This window comes from Zootoca vivipara, chromosome 10 (genome assembly GCF_963506605.1).
Source record: "Zootoca vivipara chromosome 10, rZooViv1.1, whole genome shotgun sequence".
Lineage (NCBI taxonomy): Eukaryota > Metazoa > Chordata > Lepidosauria > Squamata > Lacertidae > Zootoca > Zootoca vivipara.
The window spans coordinates 37,058,863-37,078,610 of record NC_083285.1 but is presented as its reverse complement, the minus strand read 5'-3'; the positions used below and the strand labels follow the sequence as shown (position 1 = coordinate 37,078,610).

Genomic DNA, 19,748 nt, shown 5'->3' with positions numbered 1-19,748 from the left:
CCCACTAAACTCAAGGGACTTACTCTCAAGTATGTGCGCATAGGATTGCAGCCTTAGGCACATTTGCAAGTGACGTCTACTGAACTTAATCTTCTATGTAAACATGCATAGGATTTGACTGTACATCTATTGTACTAAATTGAAGAGTCCACCAAGTAAACATCTTTATGATCAGGCTGGAAGTTGGAGACTATGCCTTGGAAGAAATATAGTTGTGGTGATGCAGTTGCAGAACAAAGTCCTAATTTTGAGCTCTTAATCTGAATGCACTAAACTGCAGTTTTTATTCTGTTTTCGAAAACCAGGAACTCTTAGTAGTACCACAGATGAGGGCAATACGCAACGAAAAGGAAGTCAACTAGATGAACTCTCTTTCAATGTTTTTATTTGAAATGCTAAAAAATTAGATTAGCAGGGTAAGGTGTCCTTTTGAACCTTTAAAAAGCCCACTATTTGTTCAGGTACAGCTGCACCATCCGGATTAAGGAAGTTGTTTGTTCATCTCTTCTGTATTCATTTTAAAGCTATTCTCAATTTTCCTGTTTTCCTTCATCATGGTTTAAAGCAAGTTAATGTTTTCCTTTTGGACTTGGGATGCATTTATGTCAGTTACAATCACAGTTTTAGAAAATATATCTTTCCCAATCCCATGTTTTGAAAGATTGCCTATCTTCCGGGATGTTGTGAGTCATTTCCTTTTGTGTTTATGTTGAACACTCGTGCACCTGAAGGAAGGAAAAAAATCACAGACACTGAGCAAACAGAATAGGTCAGGGGTCCCCAAACTACGGCCCCCGGGCCGGATGCGGCCCAATCGGCCTTCCAATCCGGCCCGCGACGACTCCCGCCGCCCGCTGCCGCCGCCCGCTCTCACGGCGCGCGGCGCAGCGACGATCTAAAAAATCGGCAAAAAATCGCCGAAAATCCTTTGTGCGCATGCGTATGGGCCTCTCCCGACCCGGAAGAGGTCATTTCTGGTGCACTTCCGGGTCGGGGGAGGCCCATACGCATGCGCACAAGCAATTTTTGGCGATTTTTTCCCCGCCCGTGTGCGTGTGCGCATGCGCACGGGCGCGCACTCCCCCGCCCTCCGGCCCGCTGCGCGCGCACTCCCCTGCCCTCCGGCCCACCGCGCGGTCGGCGCGGCGGGCACCGGCCCGCCGCGCAGAAAGTCTGGGGACCCCTGGAATAGGTGGAAAAGGTTTGCAGTGTAAGACTGAGAAGGTGGAACTGCTGTATTCACTTTTACACATTGCCTGGTACTCTTTAGATTCAAAACCATAACCTTTATAATGAGGGAATTTTTAAAAATATATATATGAGTTTAAGTAAGAAAAAAGTCAATGATAGGGAAAGGAGACAGAATATCTGTTTGGCATTGCATAACAAAAGAAAAGACATATAGTTGGTCTGAGAAGTGCAGAGGTTCAGGGCATGGCAGAAGGCCATTGAGACAGGCATTCATGAAATTCCTCTTTGTGTCCACGAAGAGCTGCTCTTATTCAGAAAACTTAGATTCTGCATTTGTGAGGAACGACTGGAAGAGAATTTGAATATCCTGTTTAAAGGAGACTGGAGCGCCTTGGTGAGCAGATGGGCTGTGCCTATTAAACCCAGCTGAGTATGATTCATGCTTCACATGTGTGGGAAATGCACCTCATGATATAAATAAAGGAAAAGGCAAGTTTCAACCTGACTTAAATTGAATTGTCTGAGACGGGTTGATTAACGTCTGAGGCTGCTGAAAAATTATGAAGGGGTTTTCTATGAAAAGGTGATGTTCTGTGATATCATAGGTGACTATTCCATTTAATTGCTACAAAACCAAGATGGGGAGATGCTTGGTTGCTGATAGCCACAAAGTGAACTTTTGTTTGAGGATAATGCTTGAGAAATTAATATCTGTCCAGAGTGCTACTTGAGACAACTTGAGGATGAAAGCTTTTGGTGTAGGGGGATTTTTTAGTCTTTGGATTGAAATAAACATAGTTATTTTAGAATAGGTAGAATAGGCATTAAGTTTTAAAGACCATAAATTAATAGATACATTATGATGAACCAATAGTACATTGATATATGGTGGCCACTGAAGTTCAACGCTATACACACAAGTGTAAGTGGATTTTTATACTGACTTGAGATGATGTTATCCGTATGAGCACAATGTGTAATTATCTTAGTGAGAGGGTTTCATTTTTATGTACAGCCATAAAGGGAAAGACACAGTTAGGATTTGAATCCGTAGTCTTTCTGGAACTAGTGTGCTGATGTGCCATCACTTGGTTTGGGTTGAAGGAAGGAGCTACAGGGGAACAAGTCCAGGAAGTTTCTGGGTGTAGAAGTTTCTGAGCTGAGCTTCCTCTTCTGCCCTGAGCATTGAGAAACATGTTCTTACAAGCTACACACATCTTCATATTGTTCCTTGTCTGCTTCTGTTCCCACCATAGCTGCCAAGTTATCCCTTTTTTAAAGGGATTTTCCCTTATGCTGAATAGGCTTCCTCACGAGAAAAGGGAAAACTTGGCAGCTATGGTTCCCACCCACCACCTCAGAGCTGTTCAGGAACAGGGGCAGAGGAAGGGGGTGGACTGCCCTGGGTGTCTTCACTGAGGGGGGGTGACATTTGGTGTGCCACCTGACCGCGACTCCCAAGCATAACCTGAGCTGTCGGGGGAAGGGGGGAGCTGCAGCGCTTTGCCGGCAGCATGCCCCCCTTCATTTTGACAGCTCGAGGGAGGCTTGGGGGTTGCGGCCGGGCTGCACATCAATTGTCCGCCATCGGCGCCTCGCTCTGCCCTCGGTTGCAGGGCGTGCTGCTCCGTGCACCCAAGCGGCTATCCTGCGCCTGGGAGGGCAATCTCCACCCCCCCCCCTGGGAGTGCATCCACCCTGGGCAGCGCACGCATATGCTCCGCAGTTGTTCAGGAGTGGGGGGGGCATAGGTTTATAGTGTATTTTATATGAATTGTTTTCCAGACTGCCATAGGCTGTGCAATTTATGTAGCTGTTCTATGACTGAAAAATAGTAGGACTGGAAGATGAATGTTCTCTCAAGAGATGGATGAGGGATCACCATGTCTGCACTTGTTTGCCCTGTACATTACAGAAATCACTGAGCATTAAGTTGGCAAGTTAGCTGAAAGAGCCTGCTGATGTTAAAAATACATTCTAAGTTTGGGGTGGTGGTGGTTGGTGATTGGTGATAAGCTTAAAATTAACAGATGAGTTGTGGATGACTTTGACATGGAGCAGGAGAAATATTTTAGGGATGAACTGGAATGGAGACATTCGTCATAAAAAGTACATTGTACAGGTCATACTGAATTTCTTGCATGCCAAAGGAGGAAACTTGTAACTTCTACAACTAATAGAGAGAAAGTAACTGCTAAAATTTGTGGGACGAAACTGTGGGGGTTGGAGGACTCACAACCTCTTAGAAATGATTGAAAATATATTAAAGTGATTCTAAATTGGCCTAAGTGTTGCAAGTGGAAGGGTACACACAATGGTCTTCCTCTTACAGTGGGTAAAGCTGTAGATTGTTTCCCCCCACAAAAGGCATGTGAGAATAGCTTGTAATAAAATAAATTGCTAGATTAAATGGTATGGGACTTTATTTATGCAGCGCCTACAGATAAGTTTATCACAGTGAATATAGAGACCGCAAATCCATTAATTAAAGATAAAATATATGGCAGGGTTAGTTGCTTAGATGTGGAAATAATTCAGACCACTGAGGGTGGATCACATCCAACAAAATTGTCTTCGAAGCTCAGACTTTTAGGAAAACATCTACCAGACTATATTTTGAAGCAATGTCATTGTTTGGATGACATAAATGAAACTTTAGTAAATCCACCCTTGTGTTTAGGACAAGGAACACTTCATGGCATTGCCTTTCATTGTCTGTGCTTGACCTTTTTATTAGACTCCTCAACAGAAAGTACTCAGAATGTTAATTAGAAATAAGCTAAAAGATTTTAGTCTGTATTTTGTCACCATCTGCTATAATTGAATATTTCCCTAATGAAACAGCAGTGCTTGCAGTTGCTGCTGAGAAAATAAGTGGTTGAAGCTTTTTGCTTTGCTTTGGAGACCACCTACTTTAAGACATCCCTCCCTACTGTCAGAGTATTCAGGGCAGATTCCAACATTAAAAAAATACCACAAAACTTCCAAAAATATAATACCTTGCATGGAGAACTTTACATCCATCACATTGCACATGAAGTCCCATCACACACATGCTGAACACATGGGTGATGGGGTGGGTACATGACCACTGGATGTAGTTGTGCCAGGGAGTAAGGTCTCCTTGACCCATGGAGTATGGCTGGCCTGAGATCACTTGTGAAACTGTCAGTGAATGGGATTTGAACCTGCTTATTCACAGTCCCAACTGGATGTTCTTGTCTGGCAGTATAGCTGCCAAATCTCCCGTTTTTCGTGGGAAACCCCCAGATTTTAATCCGTTTCCTGCTGTTCTCCCGAATGGAAAAAAATCCCGGAAATCCCCTGGATTTCCTACCTGCCAGAGGCTCCATTTTGGGTGCTGGCGCTGCCCGATTTCCAGTGCCCAGACATGGGTAGCGCGGCACCAGAAGTCGCTTCTACGCATGTCCGGACGTGTAGAAGCGACTTCCGGTGCTGTGCCGCTGCTGATCCCACATTTTTCAGCGGGAGACTTGGCAGCTATGCATTGTCTGGTGAGCTACAAATTATTCAAGTTGTGCATGGTAATTTATGACAGCCTTGTAATTGGCTTGGTCGCTCAGAGTGAGCAAAAAAATCTGTTAAGATGCCAGGTAGGAAAATTTAATTTGATTTATTGATTTTCATTAGATTGTCTTGTCCTTCTCTGGCTGCAGGCTCCTCACTTCCTTCTACATATGATGGCAGAAAAGAAGGAACCAGATGTGCTGACTAATGATGGCATCTGGATGTTCTGATAGTTTTTCTTTCTTTCAGGATACAGATGACTAATATACTTACGTGTAGGATAGCAGATAGATGAAAATGTTTATTGGCTAGTGGCTATAGTTTTGTGGAATTTTTGCAAAGTTGACTTAAGCATTTTGGGGAGAAATGAGTAAAAAGAGGTGCAGTCAAACTACAAAGTGTGATTGTAATGTGATATAAGATTTTTAAAAAATGTTTTCTGCAATTTATATTTTATATCTAATGCTTGGTATAAATTATTATTGTTACCATTGGTTGTCATGCTTTCATGGCTAGTGTGGAAAGCATTTAAAGGACATGGTAACCACAGTCTTCCTTCCCACTGCTATATAATTTGTTGATTATGAACAATCAGATAAATCAAATTCTTCAAGTTGTCTCATGCTTGAACCAGAATGTATATTACAAATTGTGATCGATGCTTTTTTGTTGTTGTTGTTTAGTCGTTCAGTTGTGTCCGACTCTTCATGACCCCAAATACCGGTAGCAGTAGTACAGTTGGCTTTTAAAAGTTTCACCCTATATTTATTTGATCAGTATTGTTAATTAGAATCAATTAGACCAACCTAATATTTCTTTTCTTTCTTCTCCCCTTCTAGAAATTAAGAAGCCACCAGTGGCCCCAAAACCAAAATTTGTGGTGGGACATAAAGTAGTGCCACCTCCTGTGGCACCTAAACCAGATGTTGTCCTTGCAGATGTTTTACAACCCACAAAGAAAACGAAACCAGCAATAGCACCAAAACCAAAGGTTCTCAAATGTTCGTCTGTTCCTGAGATTAAAACTGTGCCATCACCTTTAAGGAAAAATTCCAAAAGTTTAGAAGAATGCAAAATAGACTCTTCTGAGTACTTGGTTCATTTGAATTACAAAAATGGAGCCCCAAGAGAAAATGCTGCTTATATTATATCTGTGTGTTCATGCAGTTTTGAATGCATGCATAAATTTGGGAATGGGGAGAATACTTGCAAAAATCGAACCATTTTTGAACAGCTGGAAAACTTAGAGAACATTGATAGAGCTGAACAACCACCATCATCTCTGAAATCTAGAACAAGACTTGATAGCCATAATGGTAAAAGTATACATAAAAATAGGGTAATTTTAAAGGCTAATTTTTTAGATGAAAAGCTCAAAGACGTACTAACACAAAGTGTATCCCCCAATAACAGCTGTTTGAAGCAAACACCTTTGAACAAATTTGAAAAAGATAACATGAGTAGTTATAAAAGGGACATTGAAATTGAGTTTACAGACCTGGTTTCGCCATCATCCAGGTTTGAGGAAATGATGGGCAATTCAAGTGACCATGCAGAAATACCTAGGATCGAGTCTGAAATGTCAGAAAATCCTCTTTTGACTGAAAATATCAACAGTTCCTGTTGCTCACTTGACACAGCACCTTTGGAAAAAGTTGATATTAGTGATTTGCACACAGGCATCTCCACAAAAGGGACTGATGAATCTTTATCTTCATTAAGAGCAGGCTCTGCACCATCCCCTAAATCTGCCCCAGTTCCAAAACCAAGAAAACTGCGTGCTGCTCCATGTCTAATCCGGCAAGATGGCATAGATATCTCAGGAGAAGGAACAAAAGAACTACTTGCTTCAGACTGCAGTTCTGCTGGGCTTTCCGAGCGTGCTGTTAGAAAAACCACAAACATTAATGTTCTTTTTCAAAGCGTTTCCTACAACAACCAAGAACTTATACATGCATTTGATAAATCAGAGAGTCCTTCATGTGTTGCTGGAGAAATGATTCAGGAGGCAGAATCTGCTGAATCTGAAGAAATGATCCAACAAAATGTCTTGCCTGAGGTTCTACATGAAAGCCCTCACCACGTAGGAAATGTTGAGCAGTCTTTAGACCTTAACTCAGTAAATCCTGCTGACATACAAATGGAACATAACTGCACGTTGGCTGCTAATGACAAAAAACCTGGATTTATAAGGTGTAGTAATCTTTCCATGAGTTTGCCTAAGCAAGTGAAATTATCGTGCAACCAGCATATGCCTGCCTTTGAGAGCCTAGATGATTTTGCACAAGAGAAGGAACATAAAGGTGCTGAATATAAAGATGAAAGTTCACCAAGAGTTGTTCCTAAGAAGCCTCAAAGGCATATCATCCCTGCAGCTGGACTACTGAAAAAAGCCGCATCAGAGGAACTGATAGAGAAAAGTGCCTACCATACTAGTGAACAGAGAGATTTAGATCCTCCCTTGGAGCGACCTCGTATCAGGCATTTGTCAGCCAAAGAACAAAGCACATTGCAATCCTGTGATACTCCAAAGTTGTCATTGGAGAGACCTGTCTGGAAATTACCTCATCCCATTCTTCCATTTTCTGGCAATCCGGAAGCCTTAAAAAACACTAAGAATGCAAAAAACACTCAACTTGCAAGTGCTGTGACAAAACCTCGAGCCAAATCCTTGTCTTCTGTAGATATGGACAGAATACACAAGCCCCCAAAAGAGCCTCAAAAGAAATATTCACTAAAGAAATTCCTAAATATGAAGCTGTCTGTTTGCTTAATGAAAAGTGACTTCCAGAAATTTTTGAGCAAGGGTAGCCAATCGGCGGATAGTGGCACTGTTACTTTTTCCAATGATGAAGCGCATGGCAAAACTCGGAATGTAGCTAGTGCAACAAATGGAAGGAAAACTAAACCCTCAAAGGCACATTCTGCAGAAATAGGCAGCCTATCCTCACAAAAGGGAAAGCAGAGGTCCAGGGGTCAGGATGAATCAACAAATAGCCAGAGATCACAGTCCTTAGATGAACAGAGTTTCTTATCGCAAGGACATGTGACTTCTCTTACTCATGACTATGTACCAGAATATGAAAATGTGAGCCATTATGAAGAAATCCCAGAGTATGAAAATTTACCTTTTGTGCCAACTGATAAAAATCCACCTTTTGAGTGGCACAAGTCTAGCAGTGCTGAAGACCACGATGCTGATGTGTATGAGGTACAAGAACTGTATGATGCAACAAGGAGCTGTTCAGAGTTTAGCAGGTAGGATACTGGAGTTGGGAGCAAATCATACACATTTTGGTGTCCATCTACACAAACGGTTGGTTAAACTCTTTCTGCAGACTGTCACAATGCAATCCTGTGTGTGTCCTAGTGTTCCATCTGACACACTCCCGATTATATCCTCAAGGACTGGGAAGTCATATTTAATGAATTACGCTGGCCTTATCACTCCATATTTTTGCATCCATACATGATCAGTAGAGATGTTGAATAACTTGTCATTTTGGAAAGTGTTATTTCTTAAACCTTGACACATCTCTAGTTAGACACTTAATGTTGATTTAATGCTGACTTCTTGAGACAGTGACCAAATAATGTCTGTAACCTAATTCTTCATTATAGCCCAGTTTTGCAATCTTTTAATTCTCCCTAATATTTCCCCCATGTGATTATTAGGAGTGACTGAGAAGACAAAGCCTGTCTTTTATGCATAAACTGGATAAATGATTCTCCATGGAAATTGCCATCTCTTACTGCAACATTTTAATCAGTGTTATTTAAATCTTTACCTGAATCAAGTGGAAAGGCAGATATGGTTCCTTACATTAATTCCCCATATAGTAATGTTGTTCATCCCTGCCCTCTTACCTGCTGTGCAGAGGAGGCCTCCAGGTGCTTTTTCTCCTGTTGCAGCTGGATTTGTACACCTGGTGTATGTGTGCACAGGCATGTCCAAGGAAGAGTTGGACATAAATTGACTACAGGGAACCTTTTTAAAGCTATACAATATATGTCTTAAATTGTTTGTACCGTATACAGCCCAGGGACTGTTAGGCATATACATGAAGTTTTGAGTAATTTCCACAGGATAATTCTACCAATTCATATATTTCTCAAAGAGGAAGGAAGAGCTCACCCCAGTGCCCAGATCACCCCACCATAATGTGCATGTAAGGAATAAGCACCCTATTTTGTTTTGTTTTAAAATAGCACCACAAACTTTAGCAGAGTAAAACTTTTTATTAGAAGTATAAAGTTGCTCAAGTATTCTTAAAATGTACACCGTGAATAAACCTTTCAGCAAACTTTTTCCGCAGGGGTCAGTCCACTGTCCCTCAGACCTTGTGGAGGGCTGGACTATATTTTTTTTGGGGGGGGGAATCCCCCTTGACTCTCCCCTCCCTTCTCCACAGCACCAGATGAGCCCCGGTGGCTGCTTACCTGTGCCTTGTGAGCGGCAGGGGCTGGCGGTGGTGGCCGAGGGATGATGAGTGTCGTGAAAGGGCTGGCTCCGGAGAGGGGATGCTTAAAATGGTGCTCAGCCAACCGCGGCTCAACAAAGCGCAGCCTCCTTCCTCCTCTAGGCAGGGTGGGAAGAAATCAGGAGGAGGGAGGGAGGAGGCGCTGCTGCAGTGTGTGTGTGTGGGGGGGGAAATGGCGCAGCCGGAATGATCAGAATCCCCACACCAATCTATGTGATTTTTAGACCATCCGCAGGCAGGATCTAGAAGGCAGTTGGGCCGGATCTGACCCCCCGGGCCTTAGTTTGCTGACCCATGTCCTAGGATATTCATTTGAACCCTGTCACATTTCATATTGGACCACAAAATTTTAATATCAGTCAACAGCTTTCACCAGTAATTTGCTGTGCAAATAACACAAAAATAACAAAAAATATTACCTCTACCCCTTTTATAATTAGTAGCAGCATTCTTCTTAAACCATAAATTAGTTTGCTTTTTAAGCAGAACATCCTTTTATATAATTCTGTTCCAACGGCAGCTTCTCTCCTGGATTGAGTAGCAGCTTAGTGAGAGGAGGATTGCCAAACACCCCCCCCCCCTTGAAAAAGACATGATCTTCCTGTAAGAGCAATGTACTACGACACAATCACAGAAGACACTTGTAACTTAAAAGAGAAGCGGAAAGTTTAACAAAATCAGAATGGATGAAAGGCCTCTTTGTACAACTGGACAACAGCCTTTTCCTGTATGTTATTTTCAGCATCAGCTAGCTCAGGAAATACAAATTAGTATTGGATTCCGTCTGCCCCTCCCCCTTCATGGTGACATTCTAATCCCTGTTTTAGAACCCCTGATTCTTGTTATTGTTTATAGTAAATCAGATTGTAGAAAAGGATTTCCTATGCCTCTTGGATAAGGAAAGGATTCCACCCCCTTCAATACGGAAAGCCCATGGGAGGTCGTGTAATTTAACAGCAAGAGTAAACGGGTTCAAATGTTACCAGGCTGCCAAAAACTGGTGCAAGCCAGGAGCTTTCTAGATGAGCAGATAATCATATGGCAAAACTGTTTCAAGCTGCAGGTGGTGAACTGCAGCAATGACTCTTTCACTTTACTAAAAACCAAAACACAAAATTCCATGCACATGGAAAACAAGAGCTAGTCTTGTCTTCTCCTTAACATGCTAGTTTAATGTTTGTATAATTTGGAGTAGGGCTATTCTTATTATTAGTGCCATTTTTCTAAATACCTTCTTTATGGAATTGAGGGCCATTGTTAACTATGTTGGGGCCACGGTCCAGGTGTTTAACTAAACTGTACCCGTCATCAGATTGTGGCTCAGTAATTTTGAATATTAAGTTCCCAGGGAGATCAGAATGAGTTACAGCTGTATACTTAACTGGTAGGGATGGGTGCCAAGTAAGGTGCACATCAAAGCAGGAATAGCATGACACTAGTAGCACATAAAAAGACCCAAAGCAATGCCAATATACTGAAAGCTGACAAAAGCCCTGTGGTGTTCAGACCTGTTTCCCTTATTGCTTTTACAGCTTCCACTAATGTGAACAATGTGGTAACTTAGGAATTATTTAGACATGTCTGCACATGAGTTCTTTCTTTATTCTCTGTGTGCATAAAAATGTGGAGTGCTGATACTTATGCTTTGTTTGATAAGGAGCTAATAAAATATTAGGGCAGTGGGTTGCTATGACATTTTTCATGCTATGCACAGCCAATAGATTCTGTATAGCACTTCCATATTGTTTTTCTGGCTATTTGGATAGCTACAAGGGGATCAGAAAATATGCTAGCAGGAAATATAGGTCCATCATCATTCATACTGTGAATGTTGTCATATAACTATTGCATAGACAAATGAAGATGGTGTTAAGAAGAACTGGGATTAGATTATATGCACAACACATCAAACACACTCCAAACTATAGTTTTAAAGATCCTAGTTAGTAAACTGGCATTAAACCACACTTAGCTAGTTCCCAGTTATGTCTGAAAGACCTAACTAGACAAGGATTGAGGTGCTGGCCTGGGGTTCTTTGAGGGGCAGGGTATGAATTTAATAAATAAATAAATTATAAAGGAAGGAAAGGAGATTGTGGTCCCTGTGCTTATTTTCAGATGCTAAATTATGGTTTAGCTTGTTGGTGAAGGTAAATCTGAACTGGCCCAATACGTACCTGCATGTTTTGCTGCTTTCCTGTAGCAACTATCCATAATATTTATAAGTGGACACATTTTTAATCACAACCTACAGCATGACACCTAATTAACAGACCACATTTGTATTTTGTTTCTTCTCTCCTTAAAAGGGGTGTGTGTGTAAAATTAGGATGGCTTCACTTACAGTGGGTTGTGTTGGGGTTCAGTTGAGGATCACAAGCCGCCAGGAGATCCTTTATTGTTACAATAAAATTTTATAGAAGATTGAGTAGCACAGCCCAAGCTATTTTGAGAAGCCAGGTGAGATTTGAAAGGTACACACCCTGTAACAGTTGATGTTGCGATTTTGGAGCATGCTGGGTGCAACATGTTACTGCACACAATCTCTGCTACACTGCTGTTGATCAAGACTGCATTTTGTTTCATTGATGGGGCACCTTTTTCAGTTAAGTGACCACTAGGGTTGACTGTGCAGCCATGAAGATTTATTTATAGGAATCAGGTGTGGTATCTTGGTGTGCCTTTCTTTCGTACTGTTAAGTGTAGAAGTGTTGTTGTTTTTACTCTTGCTAAACTGCCTTAATATGTTTAGGAAGTCTTCATTTGTATTATGTGAACTTGACTATTCTTGTAATAATGTATGTGGACTTGCATGCATCTGAAGGTGGCACAAGGTAAAACTGTGTGCAATTGAAAGGCTTTTGACACACTTGAGAGAGTATCCAATTAAATGAGACTTCCAATGAGTATTTACTGTATACTGATAAACTAGCTGCTGGTTGTGCTGTTAAGCTGAAAATAAGTATCAACTCCCCAGAATTGAAGCATTAGATTTGATATTCCTGTGTGTAGATGTTGTTATTTATTTTCGAAATAAAAGGTGATATATAAATAACAACAAGAACCATTTTTGTACCATAAAATTATTTGTACACACACTCCCAACCATCCTTCCATCCAAGCAAGCAACATTTATCACAGTTCAGGAACACATTCCAGGCAGGTAAAAACACTCAAGGGGGGTGCAAAGCAGAACCAGTGGCCTGAGGAGAAATGCTGTGCTGGAGGAGGGTATAGTGTGTGCCTTGGGAGCCAGAAAGAGAAGGTCACCTTTGGTTCCAAGGCTGTGGTTCTCCACTTCTGGACTACTACTGTGACAGAAATGCCCTCTGTTATTCCCAGTAATCCTGCATCGTAATCATTGTAAAAAGAAATCTTCAGTTTTTGGGTTTAGCAAGATACCGTAAATATGCCAATGAGAGTGACCTTTCCAAAATGTCTGGTAGCAGTCTCATTTTCTGATGAAATTATGCTGAGAGTTGTAGTTGGAAATATTTTATTCTAAGTACATAAATGTGTTTTCCCGGGTTTGCTTTTTTTGATACCTGCTCTGAACTTAAAGTTAATAAGGCAGTGCAATATTCTTGCATTGTGATTGAGCTGATACTTTTCAAGAAGTGCAAATTCTCTAAGTTCAGCAAAAGAGACTCTAGCTGTGGGGTGTGTGTGTGTGTGTGTGTGTGTGTGTGTGTGTGGTGTATTTGAAAGGCAGCTGGCTCACATGATACAACAGGGCATTCTTACTCAAAGACTAGTGCAGTGATTTAATGGTGACTTGTTTCACATGACTGCTAATGCAGAAGTTTCTCTTCCAAAAAAAGCTTATATGCGGCAATCCTTGACATAGAAAATGTGGGAGATTAATATTTCAAAGGAAGTTGGCACATTGTACGTTTCATTCATTTTGTAAACTTATTCAGAGATAATGTGTAAAGTTGAAAATTTGATGACAAACTGGTAGGTCAGGGGTTCAAATAAAAAAAAGGAGTATTGGGCAGATGTTTAAAAGATATTCTATCAAATTAATAAGAAATCCAAGGGGAGAAGATAAACGTGGTTTCATGTGTACATTATTCTGTTGCTTTTAGGATTGCTGCACCTCTGTCACTTGCACAGTAATATTGTGGACAGATGTAAGCCATGAGTTTTTCTGCTAGGTCATTGTTCTCAGATAAGACTAAGGTGTTGGGTCCTCTCCCTGGGCAAGGCCCTTAGTGCCTTCTCACAGTGGCCAGGACTGTGCTGCTTCACACGTCATTGTGTCTTTATGTGGATCCTCAAGTAGTTTGTCCTGAGATCAAGATTTCAGAACTTGGTTGTTCCTATGATTGGGAATAACCTTTCCTGGAGGTCAGAATGGGGCTTAGCACCAGATGAGCCTCAGGGGTTTCCTTCCAACTCTATGATTCAAGTTTCTGCCTGGCCGAAATGTGTCCTTGAGCTAATAATAATACCTACTCCTGAACTTTGTTTTTTTCTTTTATAATTCACTAATAGCAGACTTGCAGGACCAGGCATCGGACTTCCCATGCCCCAACCTGTATAATGAGAGACCAAAGAGACTTGTTTTGGGTCAAAACAGGCCACAACTTTATTGAATACAGATGAAAGAGGTTTGGCTTGGGCATGGGGCAATCTAAATACTTCTGGCCCGCCGGCCGGAAGTGAAGTGTGGTCAATCCAGGTGGGGGTTCCTAAGATTTACATCCAATAGAGTGACCCCTGCAGGGCCTGGAGGAGTGCCTTTGGCCCTGGCCCCACCTGGGCATGTGGACATGGCCACTCCCCCCAGATCCCTTTAATGGGATACCCAGCATTTGGAGGGGCAGGCGGAGACTACAACCTCCCCTCCACCCAAAACAAAGGATTGCCCCAATGCCCAACCAGTTGTGATGATTGCTGTCAGGTAGTGCCAATTAGCCCGGTGGGCAAATTCCTACCCGGCCCCTTCGAAGGACAGCGACCACCATAGCCACAGCAATGTCATTGACTATCTGCTTAAACCGAGGGTGGGTGCCTGGAGAAAACATGGCCCAGGAAGAAACCGGCTGAGCCCAGGGTGCTGGGTGCTTAAATGAGTGAGGGGCAGATCCAAGGGAAGCCCACTACTAGCTCCATTGGCTCCACCCCCCACACAGCCCAAATCCCAGCCTGCATCCCCATTTGCCATAGCCGGGTGCAGGCATAGGATCTGATTCCTGATAGGCAGAGGGGGCTTATGTCCCCTCTGCCCATCAGGAAGGGCGCAGCCAGGTTGAACTCCCCCATCGGGGGCCCAGTGAAGCCTCCTCTGTCCCGCAATGCCACCACACACAAAAGGGTGAGCGGGCTTGCTGCACACTTTATACCACTTCATTCTTTGCCAATTATTTCTAGCCAATTCATTTTGAAGGCAAAAGTACCGTAGTTTGAAAGAACTGTGCTCCCTGCTCCTCCAAAATATTTGATAAATTTCTTACTAAGCAACATACTTAAAAAAAATAATTTGATTATATGCTAGCATTAGAGGAACAAGCACCTTCATGATGTCAGGGTGTCCTGCCTCTCTGAGTTGCTATAAGAAGATGGATGTATCTAATGAAAAGTGACAGCATCTTGGGTCCTAGCAGTATGGAGCCCCCAGATGTCACTTAAAAATTTATTGTGACAGGTGTCAGAATAATATTATAAAGCATTTTTGTTTGCAGACTTGAGCTGACTTCTATAATAACTAGTGTGTGTGTAAATTTATAATATACTTTATCAGTGCAATCCTATACATGCCTGCTCAGAGTGCCCTAGGGAGAGGGATTGATTGGTAAGCCACAATTTCTAAATTGTAGCTCAGTTATGGGGAATAGGGGTATCCTAATAACTCTCAACACTCTTAAAATATGGCTCCCATAATTCCTTGGAGGAAGGCATGACTGTATAAAGTGGTATCATATGTGTAGTGTGAATTTGGCCACAGTCTTCTAGCACCAGTGTGCATTGTTTTGTAAAAAAATATGTTCTTGAATCCATAAGAAACTAAATAAAGGAGGACGACAACTTTCATGGTTGTGTCACAGAAAATAAACGAAATCATGCATATAGAGAGATCCTGAGCTTGGTCCCAAACGTTGACAAAGATAGATTTTTGGCATCTGTCTGGGAAATTTTTAACGCATTCACCAGGATGTTTAGTTTGTAAGGGACTTGGAAGCCATTATAGTACTGTAACTGTGAAACAGTCTTAGTAGCAGACCTTAAGTGGATTGCTGGCTCATTTCTTTGGGTTATGCTAAAGAATTTAGGTTTGTATTAGCAATGAAGTAGCTTTATTTAATGAACAGTGACTATGCCTCAGCAAAAGCATTATAATACAGTGTTTTATATTGTAAAACAATTGTTTTATAGGTCCTCAGTAGAAGTACTTGATGGCTCTGATTTGGTGTTGGAAGATGAACATTCAGATGATGAGATGATACAGAGAGATGTTGATAGCTCTGATGACGATGATGACACAAATTCAGACTCTAGCAAAGGAGAGCCTGATACACAGGAAAATAAGCAGGTAGATATTGTGACTTGGAGCTTAGCTAACTTTCTAAACGGAGAGAATTTGGATCCTCTGTGAACAACTCCTGGAGTATAGGAGCAGAGCAACATTTTTCACCATTCTCCCCTTTCTCAATCACTGCCTCTCAACCAGTGCTCCCATCCTCCAGAGTAGATTTTTGAGGCATGGCGACCAAGGGAAAAACACTGCCATCAGGTGGGAGTGGCCTGTTAGTACTTCTATCAGTGGCACATTAATTAGGATCAAAGCAAATGTGTTCCTCTAGCATTCTAATGTTAATTTACTGCCTCCATTTCTGTACCACCTCTTAGTATAAATACAAGCAATTTGTTACTCATGACAGCACATAAAATGCACCATTTTCAGCACCAAAAGAGGGTGAGGTACAACGGGGAATCCCCACTTGCACACATTCTGGGGATGTGAGCAGCGGCCAGGAACAGAACGCTCGCGTAAGTGGTGGTTCCCCTGTATCCTCAGCTCAGAACAATAAGAAAAGTACAGTAGAAAGCAAACAATAATAACATTATAATAATTAAAGTTAAAACACTGAATGGAATTGGTTGGAGTAAAATCATCACAGTATTGACTGGGTAAAATAACACTTCCGTTAGAAGGATGATTTTTTTTTTGTCTCCATCCATCCCTGGGCCCAGTCCTGCCAGGTCTTCTGGTCCTCAACTTCCAAAGTTTATCCAAATTACTGCACTTGGCTGTTGCTGTTAGCAAAGCCTGTTGCCAGAACTTTGTGAGGCACAGATATAGTTTAAAATCTAATGATGTGCATGGAACATCCCTGGAAAGTCATGCTGGACAATTCCATCTTCATTGGAAAGCTTCTTGTGTTTCACAGGACATGTATTAGTATACATGGAACTTAAGACTTAATTGGCAAATATCATCTTCTTTCTCAAGCTTGCCTACCAAACATTGAATCTTGCAGTTGAGGATCAAATTTCCTTCCTTCCTTCCTTGACCATTGCAAAACATTCTGCAGCTGCAGAGAAAATTAAAAGCATGTATAAATTGTTAGCCAAACAAATATATATCTCTTGGCCTTTGCCAAGCTCTGATTAAAAAAAATAACTGTTTGAAAGTGAAGACAATCAACTTTTTTAAAACCAGAGGCTGTGTGTTCTCATTGGTAGACCATAATTGGAGAACTTTCAGTTTCCAGTTATGCCTCAATAACCTCATCCTGACTCAAATTTCTTTCAACAGATAAGAGGTGCCATTTTTAAGAGAGACTCCTAAGTAGGTAGTAGTGGCAGCAACTAGCAATTAACTGAACATTACCATTTTTATGGCACCTAAACATGAATTCACTCGTATCCTGAATACTTGAAAGCGGAGATGAGTGCCACACCCCATAGTCAAATTTGACTGGACTTAACTGTCCAGGGGTCCTTTACCTTTTTTACCTTGAATATAGAGTACAGAGCAATAGGCCAATAAAGTTGTAGCAGAAAAAAAACTAAGATTTAGGGCTGTTGCATTTTTTAAAAAATAGCATGTCTGCATTCTACAAAGTTTAATTTTATTTGCAGATTAAAGCAGCTGGGAAGAAAACAAAAGTTTATCATATTGCTAAAGAAATAATGAGCTCAGAGAAAGTGTAAGTATTGGTGTAAAATTTAATAAGTTATGCATGGAGGTATGTATGTTTTTCCTTTGTGGTTGAGATAATATTTACTGTTCTTGTTTTTGTATTAGGTTTGTAGATGTTCTGAAGCTTTTGCACATTGTAAGTACTGTATTTATTTCACTTCATAAGCATGTTTGCTACAAAGTTAATTATTTATGAAGTTATTTTCAGAAAATGTATTCAACTGAGTTTCTTAAATGTTCATTCTTTTTTTTAAAAAATAGCCTAATGAAACAGCAATTAAATATCAATGCCCAAACTCCTGGAATGCTTCCTAATGAATAGAAGGAATAGAATGTTTGGGGTGCGGTAATTTTTCTGTTGAAGTGCTGCAGAAAGTTTGAATGTTACAAATGTGCTTAGAACGTGTACTAGAATATTTCTAGGCCTGCAGATGGAAAGGTGGAAGGTCTAGCTGTCAGAAATTCTGGTGACTTCCCAGTTTGGTCAGAAATGCAGTAGAGCAGGAGAAGGGTGCTCTTTTGTTATTTGTTTTTGCTTCTGAACTTCGAAAGCTCTTGTTTGTGTGCACACAGGTGAACTTTTGCACACTAAAGAATAGTGTGCACCCAGGTTTAATTCGTTTTTGAGTTGCCAAGTAGTCTTTTGTGCTGGGAAAGAAAATAGCATACTCTTGCCAGCTCTGTGAACCACTGAGGGGGACAAGGGCAGACTCACCCTTTTAATGCCTTCAGATTTATTGCTTCCTGTTGCCATATGCCAGTGAACAAGGTTGTCACAGCCCTATCTTGCTGTCATTTTACTTGCATTGCCTTCTCTTAGAATGTGTAGGCTTGGTTGTATATACATTGAAGAACATCCAAACTGGAAGAAATACTGAAAAGTGATACTTGTAGTAGGGTGTGTTCGGGCTTAGCTAGGCATTAAAGGAAAATAGTTTTTCTACAGATTGTTTTCAAGTATTGCAAGGAGCCTGACTTACTAGGCAGCCAGGTTTGAACCTGACTGTTCAGGTTTTGCTGATTCTTGGGCAATCAAAGTTCAGAGGCTGAGGACTGCTTGCTAGGTCAGGGCTTTTTAAATTTCACAGTGAGTCTTCCATTAAGTAAAAAGAGCTGTTTGAATCTCTCCAGATGGAAAGCAAAGATCCCCATAGTCTGTTTTTTCTTATTAATTTTAGGAGTAATTGGGGATTGTGGAGTCTGGTGCAGCTTTTTTAATTGTCAGTAGGAGCAAAGTATAGTTTGATGATTCAGATGTAAATGAAAGCAACTGATTACAGCAGTGTGCAAAATGGAAGGAAGGAGCATAGGTGCATATGGATCTTTCATGACAATTGAGACTTTGACTTCACCGGGATCTCTCTTTGGTAAATGTGCTGGGTTTATAACCTCACTGCCCCAGTTAACAAAAAAGGATTTTAAGGTGATAGGATGTGTATATATGTGGATTACATGACATCAGGCATAATGAAATGCAATTTTTATATAGTAGTAAGTTTTTTTTTAATTAAAAAAAAGATGAAAGGCAGTATTCGATTACACCACTGCTCCAACATTTCTTGCAAGACGATGCAGAAGTTGTTGGGGGTTTTTTTTGCTTTAAATTGGCAGTATATGAAACTGAACTTTACTAGTCTGTAATTCAAGACTGCAGCACCTGCAACCCATTAAAATTTATTAGAGTAATTGAGCCCTTCCTGGGACTCACCTAGGAGCCACATAGGCATGTTAGAATCTGCATATAGAACCTGAAGTGACTAGGCAGTGGCTCCCGGAGATGGACAGATGTACTTTTTATGTTAAAGAATTAAGAGGGAAACGTCTTCAGTGCAAAGTATTGCACTGCTGCCTGTAACGAATTTTGCTTGGATACTTTGTAAGCAGCTGCTTGTAAAAGCTGAGAAAAATTCAGTGTGTGGCTTTCCTCAGCAAGGCAATGCAATGGTGGAGTAATCTGTTTCTGTTGATTTGCTGCCTGTCTTGCAGCTCTAAAAAGCACCAGACCTCTCTGTTAAGAAAGAAAGGCAGTAAGGTGCAGTATGTGCGTCAGAAATGTGGTGAATAATTTTCTTGTCTCTGGTACAGCACAAACAATCGAATTTTCTGCCTTGCCTGCTCCTGTTACAAGATAGTTTTACTCTATCCTTTTGTGGGAGAAATATCGCATTATGTGCCGCACTAGGCTCAAGAGTTTTGGATCACTGGACCTGCAGTTGCTCATGCAGAACGTTTTGCTTTTCCACATAGCATGAAGCATACATCTGTTCTTGTTTTCTTTTGTGGGTGGAATGTATCAGATCAATAGGGAGGAGAAGGAATAATTAGTTGCAAGTCTTAAGCCAAAAAGAGCTAGACCTCCAATTATTAGCCTTTGACTGTCCTGGATTCATGAATAAATG

At 41.2% G+C, this 19,748-nt stretch overlaps 1 protein-coding gene across 1 annotated transcript in view; it reads left to right on the top strand.

Annotated features, from left to right (window-relative positions):
• The window catches only part of FGD6 (FYVE, RhoGEF and PH domain containing 6), a 56,821-nt gene that overhangs the window by 5,159 nt on the left and 31,914 nt on the right, over positions 1-19,748 (top strand). The window contains exons 2-5 of the mRNA XM_035128371.2: positions 5,559-7,977; positions 15,579-15,735; positions 17,289-17,356; positions 17,455-17,485. Of these exons, the coding sequence (XP_034984262.1) occupies positions 5,559-7,977; positions 15,579-15,735; positions 17,289-17,356; positions 17,455-17,485 (2,675 nt within the window). The remainder of the gene's footprint in view (positions 1-5,558; positions 7,978-15,578; positions 15,736-17,288; positions 17,357-17,454; positions 17,486-19,748) is intronic.